Source organism: Perna viridis, chromosome 7 (genome assembly GCF_037379345.1).
Source record: "Perna viridis isolate PV_CMFRI_1.1 ecotype Kerala chromosome 7, ASM3737934v1, whole genome shotgun sequence".
Taxonomy (NCBI): Eukaryota; Metazoa; Mollusca; class Bivalvia; order Mytilida; family Mytilidae; genus Perna; species Perna viridis.
Window position 1 is genome coordinate 36787960 of NC_142451.1, and position 19154 is coordinate 36807113.

Consider the following 19154-nt stretch of genomic DNA (forward strand, 5'->3'; position numbering starts at 1 on the left):
AATTTGTATTGAATTCTTGAGTATTTTATGGAGTTACAAATATTCAATTCCTAGCAGACGTTATTTTAGAATGATACCTATATTTCACAGTAGATAGACTTAGAAAAACTTTGCACACTTTATTATGATGATGTATGCGGTAACCGTGGGAAATTCAATACCATAAATATGAATGAAAATGGGGGCTAAAGTTGAAACCGGTGCACAGGTTTATTCTTATATTTAGACTGCAAACAAAATAGATTTTTGTCATACATGACTAGAAATGTATGCTCTATTCCCCATTTGATTTTTATGGGGAAGGGCTTTATATTAGGCATAATGAGGGTGGACAGAGGGAGTATACATGTACTTCATCCCTGCTTCCCTCCCCCTAGATCACCACCTCCCACCCTCCCGACCACCGATTTCAGCCCCTTTCATTTTACCCTGGTTATGGTTTCCCCTTTCAACCAAGGTTCCCCACCTCATTGATTCCTACACTTGTAACCCCAATATCCCCATCCTCACGTATATAGGAGCAAGGATTAGAATCTTTCACAGTATTACATAGTATGATAATTAATATGTTGTATGGGGCGAGGCTACCAACACATTTTGTTAATGCTGAGCTTGCCCTGTTAATGACAAATGATTTCCATCGCTTCAACATTTCATTACAATAATGTAGGTATTCTGACCCATATGAATTGAAAAAAAAATATCCCACCTCAAGTTGCATCCAGACTTTTTCAATGTTTTGTTTTGATCAATACCTTGATTTGTGACCCTAATCTGTTATCAAATTTTCAACCTGATCCCACCTTTTGAAGATGGTCTTCCCTCTTAATTAAATATTCAAACTCCTTTTTCCAAACCCGATCTATCGTCATAAGTCATAAAATTTCCTAAAGATTGATTGGAAATGGTATGAGGGTGTATATAAGGAGTTATATAGCAGGAACTTTACCTGCTTTACTGATTTTTATATGCCTTGACTCCTGACTGTGTACCACCCCCCCCCCCCCCCACTTTCAAGGGTGGTTTCTCTCGTCATTTAAAATTCCTTCAAAACCCGAACTATCATCATAAAATTGTTTCAAATTGATCAGAAATGGTCCGAGGTTGAATATGAAGAGTTTTATAGCTGTAGTTTCACCTTCCTTCCTGTTATCAATGTTTTTACTTGAACTACTTTTGACTTTTTAAAAAATGGCAGCCAAAGTCATGCCCTCGAGGACAGTTTTCCCCTTTTAAATCAAAATTCAAACTCCTTCTTCAAAACACGAACGATCTTTATAAAATTTGTTTTAAATTTAACAAAAATAGTCTGAGGGTGTATATAAGATATTTTATAGCTGTAGCCTCCCATTCTTTCTTGATATCAACATTTTTATTTGACCAACTGTTGATAATAAAAAAAGTGGCGGCCAGAGTCACACACTCGAGAAAGGTATTCCCTCCTAAATTAAAATTCTAACTCCTTCAAAATCCAAACAATCATCATAAAATTTGTTTTAAATGATAAAAAATGGTCTGAGGGTATACATGTATATAAGGATGATTATAGCTGTAGCTTTCCCGGTTTTTGTGATACCAATGTTTTATGTGACCTAATTTTGACTCCAATTGTTGACAAAATATGGTGTTTGAAGTATTGACTAGTAATAGCAGTATAGGCAGCAAGTAGCTGTGGCTAGTGTACTGAATCTCACCAAGTGAGATATTGCCATGAATTATGATATGTGAATCCTTCTATAATTAACTCTTTGATAGGAGGAAATATAAAATATCTTTTATAAAAGTTTTCCAGGAATCAAGAAAAAATTAAATACTTTTATTGCTTATGGTTTAATTATAGGATAGTTCACATTCGCTAATTTGCATATTGTTAAGTGTCGAAGTGATTGGCAAATAAACAACTAAATGAACAAAAGACAATTTCATGATTAGAATCTCTGTTTTCTTAACTTTATAACTTTGTTATATTACATGTATATCCAATTTTGGTTCTGTAAAATATTTCATTCAGATAAAATAATTCATACTTTGAATGTGGATTTATAACTCTTTTACTTGAAAAATAAATTTGTAATGATATTTATTTATAAACCTCTATTTTCATATAAAATCATTAACAAAATTTTATGCTCGTATTGTCTAATTACTGAATATTCATTAAAAAGAGTTTTATTTGCATCTTAGAGAATCTAAAGATTTTTTAAATTATCTTAAAAAAAACGAAAACATACTTGTATTACATGTACTAACTACATTTTTGTATTTGTACTAATTATTAAGCTCATCTAGGTTACAGATCACCAATTCAACCAATGAGCGTACACAAAAATAGTCCTATGCAAAAATTACCCCTGTTCCTCATAGTGCTGTGAAAAAAGTTCTCATCTTATGTAAAAAAATTATACAGTTTCTGCAAGGAAAAACATTTCCGTACATTTTATAGGTGCATTTTGCTTCTTGTGATGTGAAGCCTAATCTCCATAATGTGAGAATTTTTAGTTTGTTGAAAAACATGGCCACTGTTACTAAAAATAGAACTTCTGGGTCAGAGAGTTTTTGGCACACATGTACATGTATATATCCAAAATTATTACAGTAGATTAAGCCTAATTCTGATGAAGTAAAAATGTTCAAAATGATCTATCTGTGGTCAAGTTTCTTGTTGAGGTCTCACTAACTACTTCTAACGTTCCCATTACTTTACATGTTAAAAAAGTAATTTTCAAAGTTTCACCTTTTCTGCTAACTGACAGCATGGACCAATATTATTCACATGTGTCAATTTGCTCATATTCATACACTTTTGTAGTAAAGTAAAAATATGATTTAAAAGTACACTTTCTAAACTTAATTTTGACATCTTTTTATCAACATACACACAGATTATGCTCTTACAATGCACAGATCTAGATTCAGTGTGCTTTGGTACTATATAGGGGGTGACCATTTGACCATGGGGCTAGGGATAGTAAAGTTCAATAAAAGTGTCATTCTGTGCATACACTGTAGGTTTTTTTCTGGTTAATCTATTAATATTATTGTACTCTATGGTGTAACTGGTGTAATAAGTGAGCTGAGATATCATGTTTCTACAGAATTTCATGAAAGTAAAAGAAATTAAAACATGTTTTAGGTTCAGGGTTAAGCTTTTACCTTAAATGCTTAATTTTAAAACTTCCAAAATAAGATACTGAAGTACATTCAGGCAAAATCCCCAATTTTGTTAGATATGAATTTGGAACCCATAAAAATTGGTTTATTTAAATTGTTTAACTTATACGTAGATTGAAACTGTATCAAGTTGCCACTATCCCCTGCCCCTGGAAGTGGTGAGACCTAATCTGTTAAGACATGTTGGAGTTATTGCCCCATTTTTTAAACATTTTTTTTAGCAATTTTTGATGTTATTTCTTCTAAATATCTACCAGACCAATTGTTCTGGTAGGTGTTCTGCATAAAACTGATGTGAGGATTTTTGATTTGTTGAAAAACTTGGCCACCATTACTAAAAATAGAACATATGGGTCAGACAGAAGTTTTTCACATATATATATCCAAAACTGTTAACCTAATAGGTTTAGCCAAATTTTGACATTTGGTAAAAGTGTTCAGCATGATGATTTCTACCTATGGTCACATTTTTGTGTTAATCTGTTAAGCCATGTTGGAGTTACTGCCTTTTTCGATGTTTCTTTTTTTTTTTTTTGGCTATTTTTAATGTTATTTCTTTTTAAAAAAATTTCTTCAGAAACTACTGAGCAGAAGTTAATAAAAATTGATCTGATTGTTTCTTAGGTACATGTATGAACATTAGGAATTTTTATCCAAGAAAAAGCATGGCCACTTTTACAAAAATAGAATATCGATTATCGAACCAGGTTAGCGATTCAGGCTTTTTAGAGCTCAGTGATTGGGATTAGAGGGAGCCATATGCATTTTTATCACATTCCTGCTGATAATTTCCCATTAAAATCAGAATTTTTTACAAAGAATGTTAATGAATGGTCCATTAAAATTATAAAGATCATTAAAAATGACCCATTCTCAAAATTTGGATCCCAATGACTGAGAGCCTCTAGTTTTATTTGACTTAGTTATAGGGCCCTTGAGAAAAAGCTTGAGTCTGCTGGAAAAGAAGAGATAACTATTACAATGTATGCAAACTGGAATATCATATGAAATATGCAGATGTACTGTTCTTTTCAGTTAACTCTAGCATGTTTTTTTATGGTTTCAGAGTACTCAAGTATTTACATATATTTGTTATTGTTTTAAATAAAGTTGGTATTTCTATATTTAGGGATCTCAAGGCTATATACCTGTTACCTGTGTCATACTTCCCTCCTTTGAAAGTGTTCAAAGACTCTCTATGTATGATTTTAGTTACTTTATGTTCTTTGTTGTGTATGTCTGTTTTCTGTGTCTGGTCTTTGTCCCTGGATTTTACATTCTTTTGATTACCGCTATAACCTTGGTTCCCTTGATTACTCTTTGAATTATTATATACATATATATAGCATTCAAATATAAAATGGAGTTTGTCTTCACATTACTTATACATGTATTACAATTTTGAATACAATCTAATTTTCCTAATATAAGTTATTCTTAAGTTCATAGCGACCTGATTCTATTCTCAAATTCTTAGCAAGAATTTGATGTTTTCAAATGTTTCCAAGGATAGGTAGTTCTCAGTAGTACAGACCTTAAAAGCAAGTTAATAACAGAAATAAAAATGTATAGCCTTTTTTGGGGTGTATCACATATTACAAAATTTGCATGATTCTTAACAAAGACTCCTACTTAAATTCAAAATGGGTTCTTAATTTTCTTTGATCATGTGGATAATGTAACTTGATTTTATCCCCTGTCTCAACAAAGTTTCTTTTGAGACACTAATAACTGTAGAAGAAAACAAGCATTCTGAGAGTATTGCAAAACAATACATAGTCCCCCACTGGCTGTTTAAATCACTGACTCAAATACTACCTTGGATCATCAAGTATAAATGACAAACTGAGGAAATGACCTTGATTTTGAAACAGAAGAAGGAATATGCACAAAGACAAGAAAGATGTTCAAATCCGTTTAACAGATGCAGCTTTGCAACATTTTATGCACAGACAATTGGACAGATTAGGTTTCAAATTCCATACCAGTCTAAATGAATAATGGTTGTCCAGATTAGGTTTCAAATTCCATACCAATCTAAATGAATAATAGTTGTCCAGATTAGGTTTCAAATTCCTTAACAAACTGAATGAATAATTACCCGATCTTTTGTTTTATTAACATATTGTCACATAGCGATAATGTTAAAAGGTTTTCTTCAGAAAAAAGCATGCAAAACTGAAATTTTGTTTTAGCTTGTAACATTGAAAGTTGGTAACTCTGGAAAAAATCAGCAAAGCAGAACAAAATGTAAACTTGATCTGTAACCCATCAAGGTAGACTCACATTACGAAAAATCAGCTCAATATCTTCAAGCGTTTAAAAAAAGGTGTGGTAAACTTAAATTTTGGTGAATTCAAGGGCCATAACTTGGACAAAAATCAGCGAAGCAGAATGAAATCTATACTTGATCTGTAATTCATCAGGATAGACTCGCATACCCAAATTCAGCCCAATATCTCCAAGTCTTTAGAAAAAAAGTGCCAAAAACGTTTATTTCGGAAAAATTTTCAAAGTTCAAGGGCTGTAACTCGGACAACTGCAACCAAACAAAGAATCCCAGATGTTTTATTTTAATCCTGGTTCTTTGGAATCAAATGGTTGCTCCCTCAATTCACTCTGTTAGAAAACAATAATTTATGTTTAGCTCATGTTTGTGTACAACATGTATGGAAAATCAAGATACCAATAATTTTTTTTATCTATGAAAAATATAACTAAATCAAAGTGCTATTAGCCCTTGGGGTTTTTGATTCTTGTGAAAATTGTAGCATGAACAAAATTTAAAAGATTACATGATGTAAAATAAAACTATAATCATACATTTGCAACCACATTCAGAAGTACATATATTTCAACAGAGTATTATCTTACACTGTATTTATACTCAAATTGAACTAATTTCAGCTTATGAAAAAAATATCCTTGATCAACATATGAAAATTTTCTAAACAGACACTTTTTATCATTTTGAATTTTCCTGTCAATTTTGCTTGGTCAGAACCACTTGTCTTCACTTCCTGTTTATTTATTATAAAATATTGATGATACATGTAGGATAGAGATTTTGACTGATAATTGTATTGTATGGAACATGATTAGCACATTTATGCTTCTTGGCACATTAATACAAGAACTTCACTCCATGCATGCTAATTTATAACTAAACATCCATTGTGGAGTCCCAGAAATCTTCAGTTCATTTTAACACTAGATCTAAATTTTAGTTGCAGAAATAATAGAATATTATTGAGATGAATAAATGCCAGAAACATATTTACAGGTTATAAAAGATATATTGAATTATATAAAAGGAATTACATCTGGACTTTATTTTTGTGTAGTGTTCAAAAACAGTAGGGAAATTCCAGGCATGAATCCGCTACATAAAAACCCCAGAAAAGGACACTTTTTCCCTTTTTTGTTAACAGTAAAACTGTCATATATTGTACATGTAGTGTATATTTTAGTTGTTCAAAATCTTCTCAAGCTTCAAACCTGAACCATTAAATTTCAGCTATTATTCTTGAGTTTTTAGGCGTTCAATATTTTTACTAGACTCATGCATAAGGATAGTTGTTAAATGCACCGACTACATGTACATGTACCATTAAAAGCTGACTGCAATGAATGTATGAAATATATTTTAAATGGTATATTGAGTAGTAATAATGTAATGAAGTTCTACAGATACTTTTTCATCTTTTGTTTTAGTTACTTGCTAGATTAGGCAACAGACCCAGTATTAAAGCAGTAAATTCAACTATATTCCAGGATGGACCTAATCCGTGTGATGTTTTTGAATTATATGGAACTGAAGGGACTGGGAAAACAGAGTTTCTATTAACTTTGATAACCTCTGTGATTTTACCCAGTGAATGGAAAGGATACAATCTGAAAGGAGCTGATGCTAGCATTATATTTATAGACACAGATTACAAGTTTCAGATTTTGAGGTTGGTTAACTTAATAGAGAAGAGAATGACAAATTGTGTTGATTGTGGAGATAAAACAGTCATTGGTTCAAAGGTTTCCTCAGATGATATTGAAGAGCTTGTGAAAGAAAGCCTCAGGAAACTGATTATTATCCGTTGTACAAGTAGCTTCCACTTCCTGATGACTTTGCATAGTTTAGAAACAGTTGTCTCAAATAATCCAGATATTGCAGTGCTGATGATAGATTCTGTCTCGACATATTATTGGCTAGATCGTTGCAATGGAGGAGAAAATATACAGGCACAAGAAAAAAATATGAAACTTATTGTTGAACAAGTAACCAAACTTGTCAATAGTTACAGCTTAGTGTTATTTGCAACCAAGGCTGTCAACTTTAAAAAGACAAAAAGAGAAAATGAAGACGATTGTCCTTCTCCACATGCCAGAAAAGTTCTGAAAGATGACCACGCTGAATATCTCTGTAAACCATGGCACAAATTTGTGAAGCACCGATTTATATTTAGCAAACAGCCTACGTCTTTTAGTATTTATTGTTCTACCTTAAATGTGGATGTTAGTTTTGTTATTGATGATTCAGGTTTAAAATTTATTAAATGAAGTTTATTGTTGTCTGTACAAAGCGGTATCTTATCCCTTGATTCACAAAAATTAATTTTGTTTTTTTTTTTTTTTTGGACTGCATGAAAACAAATTTCTGTTGTAAAATGGTATGGCGCTGTTCTTTTTTTTTTGTAGACAGTTGATTTTTATGTGAATATGTTTACATTATTGATGCTAGGATATTCTTAGTTGCAATATATCATAATTGTGTCTCTAGATCATAAATGGCAATAATCTCCATAATAATTGCACAGTAGTGGAACCAGAAAACCTTTTTACAAGAAAATTTTGTTAATTTCTTGCAAAATTTATGCAAAAATGAGCAAATAATAGCCTGAAATCACCCTTTTTTTCTGGAACCCTCCCTTTTAAAAAAAAATCAATTTTTATACATGTACTGATTAACAAGCTTATTAACAGCAATCAATTTTCAAATAACATGAAAACTAATGCATGTACGTGTGTACCAGCAAATATGTTCATTAAAAAGAATCAGTGAAAAAAGGAGGGTTTACAATACAAGTAGATCAATGTGAAGCTGCTACATTCAATGTTACTTTAGTCTTATTAATGAAATGTACCGCTGTCTGTCTTCATATGGTGTTGTAATATTTTAGATTTTGATCAAATGGTTTGAAGAATTCTCTTTTGCTTTTGCTTTTTAAACCCCACTACACAAACTGGTGCAATATTATGTGATACCCTCTGAAAAATTGTGATTGTTCGTCTGTCCCTGAAGATTTCCAGACGATAATTTGAGAAAGGATCAAATAATTTTTTGGAAACTTTGCAGAGTTCTTTACACCATAAAATACAGGTTAAGTACAATTTTCAGCAACATTTTGGGAAAGGCCACATACCAAATTTGATATAAATTCATCCAGTGGTAGTCAAGGTAATTTGACAAAATTCAGATGGACAGAATGATGTACAAAATTCTATCCACTCATCGAGTGTCTGTATTATGTGTACCATCTGTAGTGTGGCAATACCATGTAACAGGAAGGCTGATATTGGACAGCAACCAAAGTCACTTAAAACATATGTCCTATCTATATAAAGCCACATACCAAAATTGTTTTGTCCAGGAATTTCCCCAGGTTCGTATCTTCAGTATTAGTACTTCATCTTTATGTTTGTTGACACCAATATGGGATATGTTTTTACAGAACAAGTTTACTTTTTATGAGCAACTCTTCAGGTGTTTCTAGAAAGCAGAGGACGCCTACCCAACAGGTGCACCTGGTCCATGCACCCAGTCTTTAGTGAAATTCGAGTTGCTCATTTGCAACTGCTACTTTGTATGTATTATTTTAGTTACTTTATGTTCTTTGTCGTGTATGTCTCTTTTCCATGTCTGGTCTTTGTCCCTGGATTACATTCTTTTGATTACCGCTATAACCTTGGTTCCCTTGATTACTCTTTCAGCAGTATTTTGATTCATCTCCATCCAATGGCAGTCATCATTTTTGTGATCAATGTTCTGTTGATCAATCAATACAGTAAAAGGTAGTAAAATCCTATAAAACACAACATTGATGTCAAACAACTTAAAGTAGACCTTGGGTAGGGGACATAACTCTTGATATCAGTGATATGTTTGTATCATAATCAATTTCACCAAAGCCTATCTAGCATTCATTTGAAATGGAATGAAATCAATCCAAGTTATTTTTATGCTTACATGAGATTAATGTTAAATACTTTACGCAAATGTTCCAATGATTTGTTAGAGTTTTGTTCCTTTAAATACCCCAGATCTATCTCTCTAATTGCCCCATCTATATAAAGTAACGTACCAAAATAGAAATCAATCCATCCCGTGGGAGTTCAGATGATTGTAATGAAATTTGGATGGACAAAGACAAGATGATTCAAATATACACTATCACCCACTCAATGTGTCCAGAAATAATTGTAAGAAGCCTCAACAGTCCAGGCAATCTGTCAGACTTAAGAGACTAAATTCAAATGAAACAAGCCAATATATGTGTGTACATTTATTGAATTCAATGTATCAATACAAAATATGACACATGTATGCTCATGTATCCAGTCATAACAATATTGGATTTCAACAATCAGTGATTCAAGGGAAAAAAATGACAGAGAGAAACCATTCATTTTAAGTTGTGTTTTGATCAAATTTGAAATAAAAAAGCACGACTAGTATTCAAAATGAAAAAAAAAAATAGGATGAACAATTTATACTTTACAAATCTAATGGACAAAATAGTCTAGACAAAAATCCTGAACAAAAAATAATTGATCCCCCTCAATCACAAAAATTCAAATGATTTCTCTCTGTCCTTCATACTAACATGTTATTAGAAATTTTGATTCAATGGAAAACATATTCTGTACCAATCTTAAATTAAGATCCAATTTTCTGACAAAATGTTCATAGAATACCTGTATGTTTATTATGCAATAGAAAGCCCCCTGTAAATACACAAGCAATGTCAGCATTTGTAAATACACAAACAATGTCAACATTAAGTGAAGCTAGTACAATGTTTATCAAGTTAACACTAAATATGACAGTTAAGAAAGCATATTATGGAGAAGCAATGTTTAATAAAGGACCATTTTTATCTATTCATTGCATAAATTATGATGAAATCTGAAATGAAATTAACATACTTAATAACCCACAAAATAACAGTACATTCAATAAAAATGGGTCAAAAGACAGAAACAGCCAGGTTGATGAAAACAGGTAGTAGAAGTGCAATAGATGGTGACCTGAAATCCCATCCCGTGATATGGGACCCCATACTGAAATTGTATACCAATTATCTAGTGATTGTGATTTATAATTGCTGAAAAAATGTCAAGAAGATATTTTCCCAGAGTGCAGCCCAGCCAAATAATAACACTGGTATATAAAAACTCATAAAAACAAAACTAGTACAGTTCCATCATTTAGTAGTAAAATATCAACCTTTGAAATAATTCATGTTTAATAATAATGTTTTTTTCTTTAATGATGCATTCTTATTCACAGCAAAATAAAAAAAAATCATAAATGTTATAAATATCCATAACTTTCTATAAGATACTTTTCCAATGGAAAAAAAAGACCCCCTTTTTTACATAAAATTCTTGACTTTGCTCTGACAATGTATAAAGAACAATTGCAGTTTTTAAAACAAGACAGAGAGCACCACAGTCACTCATCCTCATAGGGAGAGATGTGATGATAGAAACACTTCCAGTCAAGTTGTTCCAAACTAATATTGTTTGTACATGTATTATTATATCCGCAAAGTCAAGTTGTTCCAAACTAATATTGTTTGTACATGTATTATTGTATCTGCAACATTACATTCAATACGGTATTACACTCGCAAATGCCATCATTTTTAGTATTTCCAGTCAATTAAGAAATATGTTAAAAATGCCATTAAAATGGAAAACAATCCATTCCTGGAAGTAACTGTCATAAAGTACGTATCCATGCGTAATACATGGCAGCTGGCTATTTTGAAACAGTTACCAGGAATTTCAACCTATAAATAAACACTTCTACCTGTCATGACATTTCTTTCTATGATGAAAAAACAAACTTCCAACAATTCACACTGTTATTTTCAACAATAATCACTACATAAATCCTAAAATCTTATTTTCTGCCCCGTCTTGCTCTCTGAGCTACTCGTTTAACAGCCTTATTTTTAGGGGGAGAAGCAGTCACTGTTTCTTCTCCAGCTGACTTAGCCAGTGGTTCTTCTGTCTTAGTTTCATCAGTTTCTTCTGTATTATTAACATCGGTCTCCATGTTTTCCTCTGTTGCTTCTTGTTCATTATTAGTATCGGTATTTACAGTCTCTTCTTTCTTTTTTGCATCTGTTTCTTGCTTTGCTGCTCCATTCACAGATGATTGTTGTTTATCATCAGTTTCCTTCTGAAGAGATTTAGCTTCCTCAGTTTTCATTTCTGGCTGTGATTGAACGTCTGTGTTTTTCTCTGTTGTGGCTTCTGTTTTATCTTTACTGTCTTCCTGTTTTATCACTTTTTTCTCTTCATCTGCATTCTTACTCAATGCTTTGGACATTAGTTTGTTCTAAAATTTAAATATATACGTATGACCACACAAGAAAACGTTTCACTTGGATGAGAAGCTGTGTTATAGGGAAACAATAGGAGTATCATTTAATGCTAAACCTTACATAGTTGTAAATTTGCCTTTTATAATGTTATCAGACTTTCATTTTCATCAGTTGCCTATTATGAATAATTAAAACAAACTTGACATATGATTATCAAGGTTCTGGTCAGGCTAGTGTCTCTATAAAGCTATGACAAGTTTTAGTTTTAGAGCAAAGATGACATGTGACCTTGACCAACTGATCCCTGGAACAGTCTGTCAGAAATATTGCATAAACACAGATATTAAACCCATAACTTTTTAATCAATTGAAAAAAAAACACTCATTGAATGATTGACAGATTGAGGTGTTTTCAACAGCCAAATGCCAAATTTGACAAATTCTGCCTGAATCTCACAATGACTTTTCCTTAATTACCATTACGCTTAGAAATGTTATACTGACCATCATAAGAGAATGGAACTTATCATAATGTTGTTTACTCTGACAGTGACCTGTCCTGGCAGCTGACTCAGTAGTGTAAAACTTATGGCACAATTTACAGAAATAACCAGACACCTGTACAACATAGTTCTGACCTGAAATAAGACAATAATCAAATTTGTTTTACGTTTCACAGTATTGATCATAGAAATATAATTGATTGATTGATTACGGTATAATGTTATGGTAGATATTTTATGTATCTAAGGCCAAGAACATTTGATCAATAAAACAGACCAACATATGCATGCTTTCCAACCATGAATCGCACTTTGCATGATTCTTATGTGGAGTGCTACTTACATGTGTCAAGGCACAATCTTCTGCACTTGATGCATACAAACTATCACAAGAAACCTTAGCACGTTTAATTGTTAAAATATAATAATCAACTACTTACTTAGTAACACTTAGTTTCTCAAGCTTAACTACTGAAACCTTATTTTTTATCCTTGACAATAAACCCTTTTGTTGAATTCACAGCGTGATTTTTTATACAAAGAAAACCAAACAATAATCAATGCAATCATTGCTAATGAAAACATTTAATTTCTTTATTACCAGTCAATGCACTTTCTTTATAGTCATAGAAAATAAATGTTAAAACATAAATTGAACTGATAAGTAATGTATCGTGAATTGAAATCAACAAATCAGCAATGTAAAAAATATATATCGTCATGTGTTGTTAGGCTAACTCCACTGGTACAGGAAGTTGATATTGGAGATCAAACAAAAACACTTGCAATAAGTGCCCTATCTATATAAATCAACACATCAAATTTGAGATCAATCCATCAATTGGGATACAAGATTTGAGTTAAGAAATTTGAATGGGATTATAAAATACAACAGGTTTTACAACTATAAAATCATATCACAGTATAATCAACTATTTAAAAAAAATAATTTTTCATAATGACTCATTAATATAATATAAACTCATATGTTTCAAAACACTGGTTTGTAGAAGCGGTATGGATAAATATGTGTTTTAGTACATACAAAAACACAAATGTATAGGTTTTAAAAAATCACACCAAAACTATACTTATTCTACATGCAAGGTCACATGGAAAACTTGAAATTATTATATGAATTTAATTTACAAAATTTTCATGAGTTCATTCTTCATTCCAAAACAAACGTTCATCATAAATTTTTCATATAGATCAAAAACACATCTTGAAAAAAAACATGTATAACAAAGATGTGTTTTCAGGTACTTTACAATCATGTAATAAGCATATGTTACATATTTTCTAAGGTAAATAATGGAGATACTGTAAATACACTGGGTTCTAGCCAACATTATCTATTGTATTTACTTGATAATGTGTTATTATCTATAAATCATTATTTAAAAAATCTTACCAATAGGTGTCTTGGGGTCAAAATCTGGTATGATGTAATCATCAGCATCTTCTGGTAAAGGAACTTTCTTCTCTTGTTTGGGTTTATCCTTTTGGTCACTTTTCTGTTGCTGTTCTTCCTTAGTATCCTTAAATAAGAAAAAATACATAATATCAAACCCTGTGGAATCTAAAAAATAGGGTATTTTTGGAATATTATGTGATAACGTGTCTCATAATGGTAAAAAAGGGGGATGACAAATTGTTCAAAATTGCCTAACTGGAAAACTACATTTTGGATTTTGCTGAAAATTCAACCTGTATTTTACAGTACTAAACATTTGTGCGAAGTGTCTAAAAAATTCATTGATCCATTCTAAAGTGATCTTCTAGAAACTGTCGGAAAGACAAACAGACTGACATGCAACTTTCAAAGGATATCACATAATACTTTGCTACTTCATGTGGCACTGTCTAAAAAATCCTTCAATTAAAATATATAACCAGTGCAGTATACTAATATTTCACAGTGAACAAAACAAAAATACTGTAAAATATTACAAGACATGGTAAAACTTTTTTTTTCATGGAACATCTTACTCTTCTATAAGTTAGTTATATTTCAAATACAGCAAAAAATGGCAGAAATCATCAAATTATTTAAGGAATGACTTATATTTTTTTTGGTCTATGAAGATATAATCTCAGTCACGTGTTGCACACTAAATGACCGGCTCCATGGGCATTGAGGTTATTTCAAATAGACTGAAATAACATAATAGTCATTCCTTATAATTTAATCATAACATAAAAATTCCGCAAGTAAATCATTGAAAAAAGTTGATGAAGTCATAGTCACTTTACAAAATTTGGTCTATGAGATGATGGACAAATTTTTTTTTCAAATCATAAAGTGTGTTACTTCTGAAATTAAATTTTTATAGGTTAATAAATATTTTTTCCCCAGTTTATGTTCAATGTGTCATAAAAAAATTACCATTGATGTGTCTTCTTGTTCCTGTTCTTCAAATCCAATCTCATCGACTGTAACCATGTCCCCAAGATCTCCAGGGAAACTAGCATTGGATGATTCATCATTATCTCTGTCTCTTCGACGACGTCGATCTCTATCACTCTACAATGTCACATGTTAAAACTATCACTTATCCTTCAATTATCTGCCTGAGGAAGTTAAAAATACCTCATTATTATGATTAAAAGTTGGCATCTATTCTGGAGTGACCATTTGGTTTGTATGGAAAGCTGGGATCAAATTTGTACAGTAATAAAAAAAGCCCATTTTTAAAACTCACAATGTGAAAATCAAGAAAATTTACATTAGCATGAATTTCAATGAAAAAAATTAGGATAGCTTCAGAATGTTGAACTGCTGATCACAGAAGGAGTCTTTTTTAAATAAAAAGGCCATAACTCTTATATGGTACAATGTAAATACAATATCCACTACAGTGAAACTTCTCCAAACCGGACCCTCAGAAAACCGGTCTTCCCTTCAAGCCGGCCGTTTTCAAAAGTCCCGGCCGATATAATCTGTCTGTTTTGTCTTCAATAGACCGGCCACCCCCTAAAACCGTACATCGGCCAGTTTTCCACAGTTTTAGTTACATATTTCAAATAAAAACAACCTCTCAATTACAGCCATCCGGTTATTGTTCACCTGTAATAAATGTGTCAACAAAACTGTAAATGATTACGTAATATTACACAATTAATAATTTATTCACTGACCAGTTTGCATTTCATAAGTAGACAGATGATAATTGAAGGGGACAGTAGTTTAAACAACAAATTTAATCCAAACACTACATTTTGTCACTGGTTGGCTGTTCATTGGTGTGTACACATGTCAGGCAACTGGGGTAATTTAATAGTACGATCTTTTAACTGTCATTTAATGTGAACTGTACCCAAGCCAAAACAACATAGGGGTGAAATTATTTGACTTTGTTGATGGGTAATTTACAAAAACAATACAAATAATTAATTACCATCAATGGCCCTTTGATCTTGAAACCACATTCTTACAAAACCGTAAACATTATTTTGTCCGCAGTACCGTTTGTAAAATCAAATCATTTACAATTTGATGCAAGCTATGAAACGTAATAAAAGGCCAAAAGTTTTGAATAAGCATTAAACATGTCTCAACCAACAAACTGACAAGGTGTAGGATTATAGAACACATTCATGGAATCAGCTCTTAGAATGCATAGCTACTTTTCACAAAATCGGCCGCCGCTATAAACCAGCCATTTTTTCTTGTCCCAGTGGTGGCCAGTTTGGAGAAGTTTCACTGTATTATTAAACCTGATCTGGTTTCCCATTAAAAATCAAATAATTGCTCCCTTGTAAGAGGACTTTGATAAAGTACAGATATCTCTGCACACAGCCAAAAAAAAATTATTTTAGAAAAATTCACCTAATTGTAATATGACGTGACATAACAATAACAAATCATAGTGACATACTAGAATGATTACCAGTAAGTTTTAAACATGCCAAATATCAGGCATAAGGCAACAATGAGTTTAAAGATGTCATGAAATATTTTTAGTTGAAATGCAGTGCCCAAAATGCATTTTAAATTAAAATAACTAATTTTTAAAAGCTAGGAACTGCTACATTGGCATATGGTTGAACACAGAAGATAGTTGAAATAAGAAAACACTTTCAATTCAAATGAATGGAAGAAATATTGAAAAAATAATTAGCAAATCAGATTAAAAATTAAGAGAAATATTTCAAGTCAAAGCATTTGAATTTGAAGAACCAAGTCTTCACTTTTTACAGAAATGAGAAAAAAGAAAAAAAAAGACATAAAATGAAAATGTGAAGTTAAACTTCAAAACAACTGAGAGAAGAAGAGTTTTAACTCAGAAAAGTTGTTTTGGAATAATTTATGCAAGAATTTGAAGAAAACAGCTAAAATTACATACATCAAATGAGGGGGAAAAATTTTCCAATCTAGTAACAATAGGAACTCTATATCTAGTTCTGATGGAAATAATGTTTGTGAAGAGAAAGAATTTAATATGTCCAGTAATGAAATTGGAAATGAGTAGAAAATTCAAAAGAAAGAATACAACAGATTAAAACACTGGTAAAACAGTATACACCCATCTCCTATGGAGCATGGATATAAAGATAATTCTTGAAACCTAGCTGGCATAAAACACTAAGAACATATAACAATGTAATGAATGATAAGAAAAAAACAAATAATGTGATGATCGAAGTTTAAAAGTATTCACAGCTAGCTAGCCTGGGGTTATTGTGTAAGATACATGAATGTAGGCACTCTCAAATCCAAGGACAGACTTTCAAAGTATGGTCTTGCAAATGCCTTTCATTCTAAAATGCTAGAGATCTTACAAATGTATGATCAAGTAGGCAATTATGTAGAAGTTCTATCCTTATAGCATGCAATAAATGCTTGAACTAAAATCAAAGTGACAGGTTGATTAAACTTGATACCCCCACACTTCTCCATTCAATAATATGCCTTTTTTACCTCCTAATTTATTTAATCAAAATCTAAAACAGGAGGTGCACAATAGTAATATGTATTGAAGATTCTGTGACAGTTTCATTAAATACTATTTAGTGGTGTAGAAGGAGTAATGGATAAGAGATGGGTATGCTCCTTTCCCCATATTCAAGATTGATTAAGTCCATGTTTTGTTATGTGAAACCTCAAAATTGATTTGGATCAAAATCTAAAACAGAAAGTGCTTGGAATATGTAATGAAGAAATCTGTTTCAGTGGTGTAAGAGGAGTAACGAATAAGAGATCTGCGTAATGGAAGGAAGAACAGACTCTCCTATTTACACCCCCCTCACAAATCAAAGTGGGGGTATAATTATAACACAAGTCTAGTATCTTAAGGCAGCTAGCTTACCAATATGCAATAAAATAAAACAACAAAAAACACCTTTTGAACAAGAGAAATACCTGAGCTGGCGAACGGAAATTGCTCCGTGGTGGTGGCATAGGCATTGGAAATCTACCTCTTCCAACAAACTTTAGACAGAAAGATAAATCGACTTTAAAAATAATGTGAAAGTATTATTGCTTGGGATACCAATTTTCGAGGTTAATGCCGTCATAGGAGTCCAACAATATAAAAAAAACTCTCATTAAATAAAACATAGTCAGTCTAATGTTTCTAGCAAAAAAATATTTAACCAAACCCTGAAAATTGATATCCAAGAAACAATAATCTTAAAGTACTGAAATGTAGATACACAATTAAAAGTACATGAAACTTTTCTCCTAGAATGTCCAATCTCGATAGATTTATTGTTAGAAAATTTTGACAGTATCAACAGCTTTGAGGTATAAATGTTCTTTTACAAATACTTTTTTCCTGTGAATTTATAGATAAAAAGAGCAATGACAGGAACAACAGAAAGAAAAAAAACCGTCACTGGTCAGTGATAAAAAGTTCAGCAACAAACTAAAGTTAGAGTTGAATAACAAAGGAAATATGTTTACTTGAACACATGCAGACAAGAAAGTAGGGCTTTAAAACAAGAGGAACCTCTGAGGGTAGAATACATGGCGTAAGTTACAAACGTGAAGCAGTTAATAAGTACAGTGTGTTGTAGAGAGAGTAATTCTCTAATTCTTTTAATCAAATTGTAATACCTTGCACTGCAAGTTTTGATAAGCAGGTCTAAAGTCACTAAACAATGTAATTCAATCTACATACTAATTCTTTTCTACTAGTAATTTTTTTTTCTAAAGTATGATTACTTTATAGAAGAATGAATATCAATTATAGACATTCAAAATCAAAGATTACTATACGGGAAGGTAAAAGATAGGAAAGTAAGGACTTGGTAAAGATATTTAGAAAATTGGTTTTGACACATTACAAGAATGGAGAATAGGGACAATAAAGTATATACCCTTCTGTCAATAGAACCACGTCTTGGAGACGAGTCCCTCCTACGGCGGTCATCTGACCTGCAAGAAAAATAACACATTTTTAACATACATATTATCCCAACAATACTTGACAATTATATTGTACACAATATTCTATTGGAGACAGATGAAAATTGATTGGCTCTTGCTATAGAAACAGGAAAACAGTATTGGAACTAAGAACCCATTTCTGAAATTCAAGAAGAAAATTCTGACAATCTCTGTCATGAGATGAAGATGAGTTGCAGTAGTGACCGTAAAGTCACCTTTATGCATTCTTAAATAATGCTGAAGGAGTTTGCAGTGGTTACACAGAAAATGTACTGAATTTTCTATCATCATATAATTTCATTGGAGAAGTACTACCCTGATATACTACTGTAAAACCGGTCAACTTGTATCAACCAGACACTTTTTAAAGCCCGTCATATCAGTTTTTAGGTATCAGCACATATAAAATTCTGACACAGTCCATATTAAAGTGATACATAATAATGGACATCACCCTACATATTAACAAAAACACAC

At 31.8% G+C, this 19154-nt stretch overlaps 2 protein-coding genes across 4 annotated transcripts in view; one reads left to right on the plus strand and one right to left on the minus strand.

Moving 5' to 3' along the window:
- Nucleotides 1-117: 117 nt before the first annotated feature.
- LOC148612519 (DNA repair protein XRCC2-like) lies at nucleotides 118-8620 on the plus strand. Its single transcript, XM_088594051.1, has 2 exons — nucleotides 118-208; nucleotides 6886-8620. The coding sequence occupies exons 1-2, from the start codon at nucleotides 173-175 to the stop codon at nucleotides 7723-7725; spliced, it is 876 nt and encodes a 291-aa protein (XP_088450177.1). The 5' UTR covers nucleotides 118-172; the 3' UTR covers nucleotides 7726-8620.
- A 1093-nt stretch (nucleotides 8621-9713) lies between these two features.
- The window catches only part of LOC148612520 (uncharacterized), a 34518-nt gene continuing 25077 nt past the window's right edge, over nucleotides 9714-19154 (minus strand). For 2 of the 3 annotated variants that reach the window (XM_088594054.1, XM_088594052.1), the window contains exons 8-13: nucleotides 18608-18665; nucleotides 17649-17717; nucleotides 14673-14810; nucleotides 13698-13824; nucleotides 12285-12418; nucleotides 9714-11794 (exon numbers count right to left, since the gene is read on the minus strand). In XM_088594054.1, the coding sequence (XP_088450180.1) occupies nucleotides 11354-11794; nucleotides 12285-12418; nucleotides 13698-13824; nucleotides 14673-14810; nucleotides 17649-17717; nucleotides 18608-18665 (967 nt within the window). In that variant the 3' untranslated portion in view covers nucleotides 9714-11353. The remainder of the gene's footprint in view (nucleotides 11795-12284; nucleotides 12419-13697; nucleotides 13825-14672; nucleotides 14811-17648; nucleotides 17718-18607; nucleotides 18666-19154) is intronic. The other variant, XM_088594053.1, reaches the window with a different exon arrangement.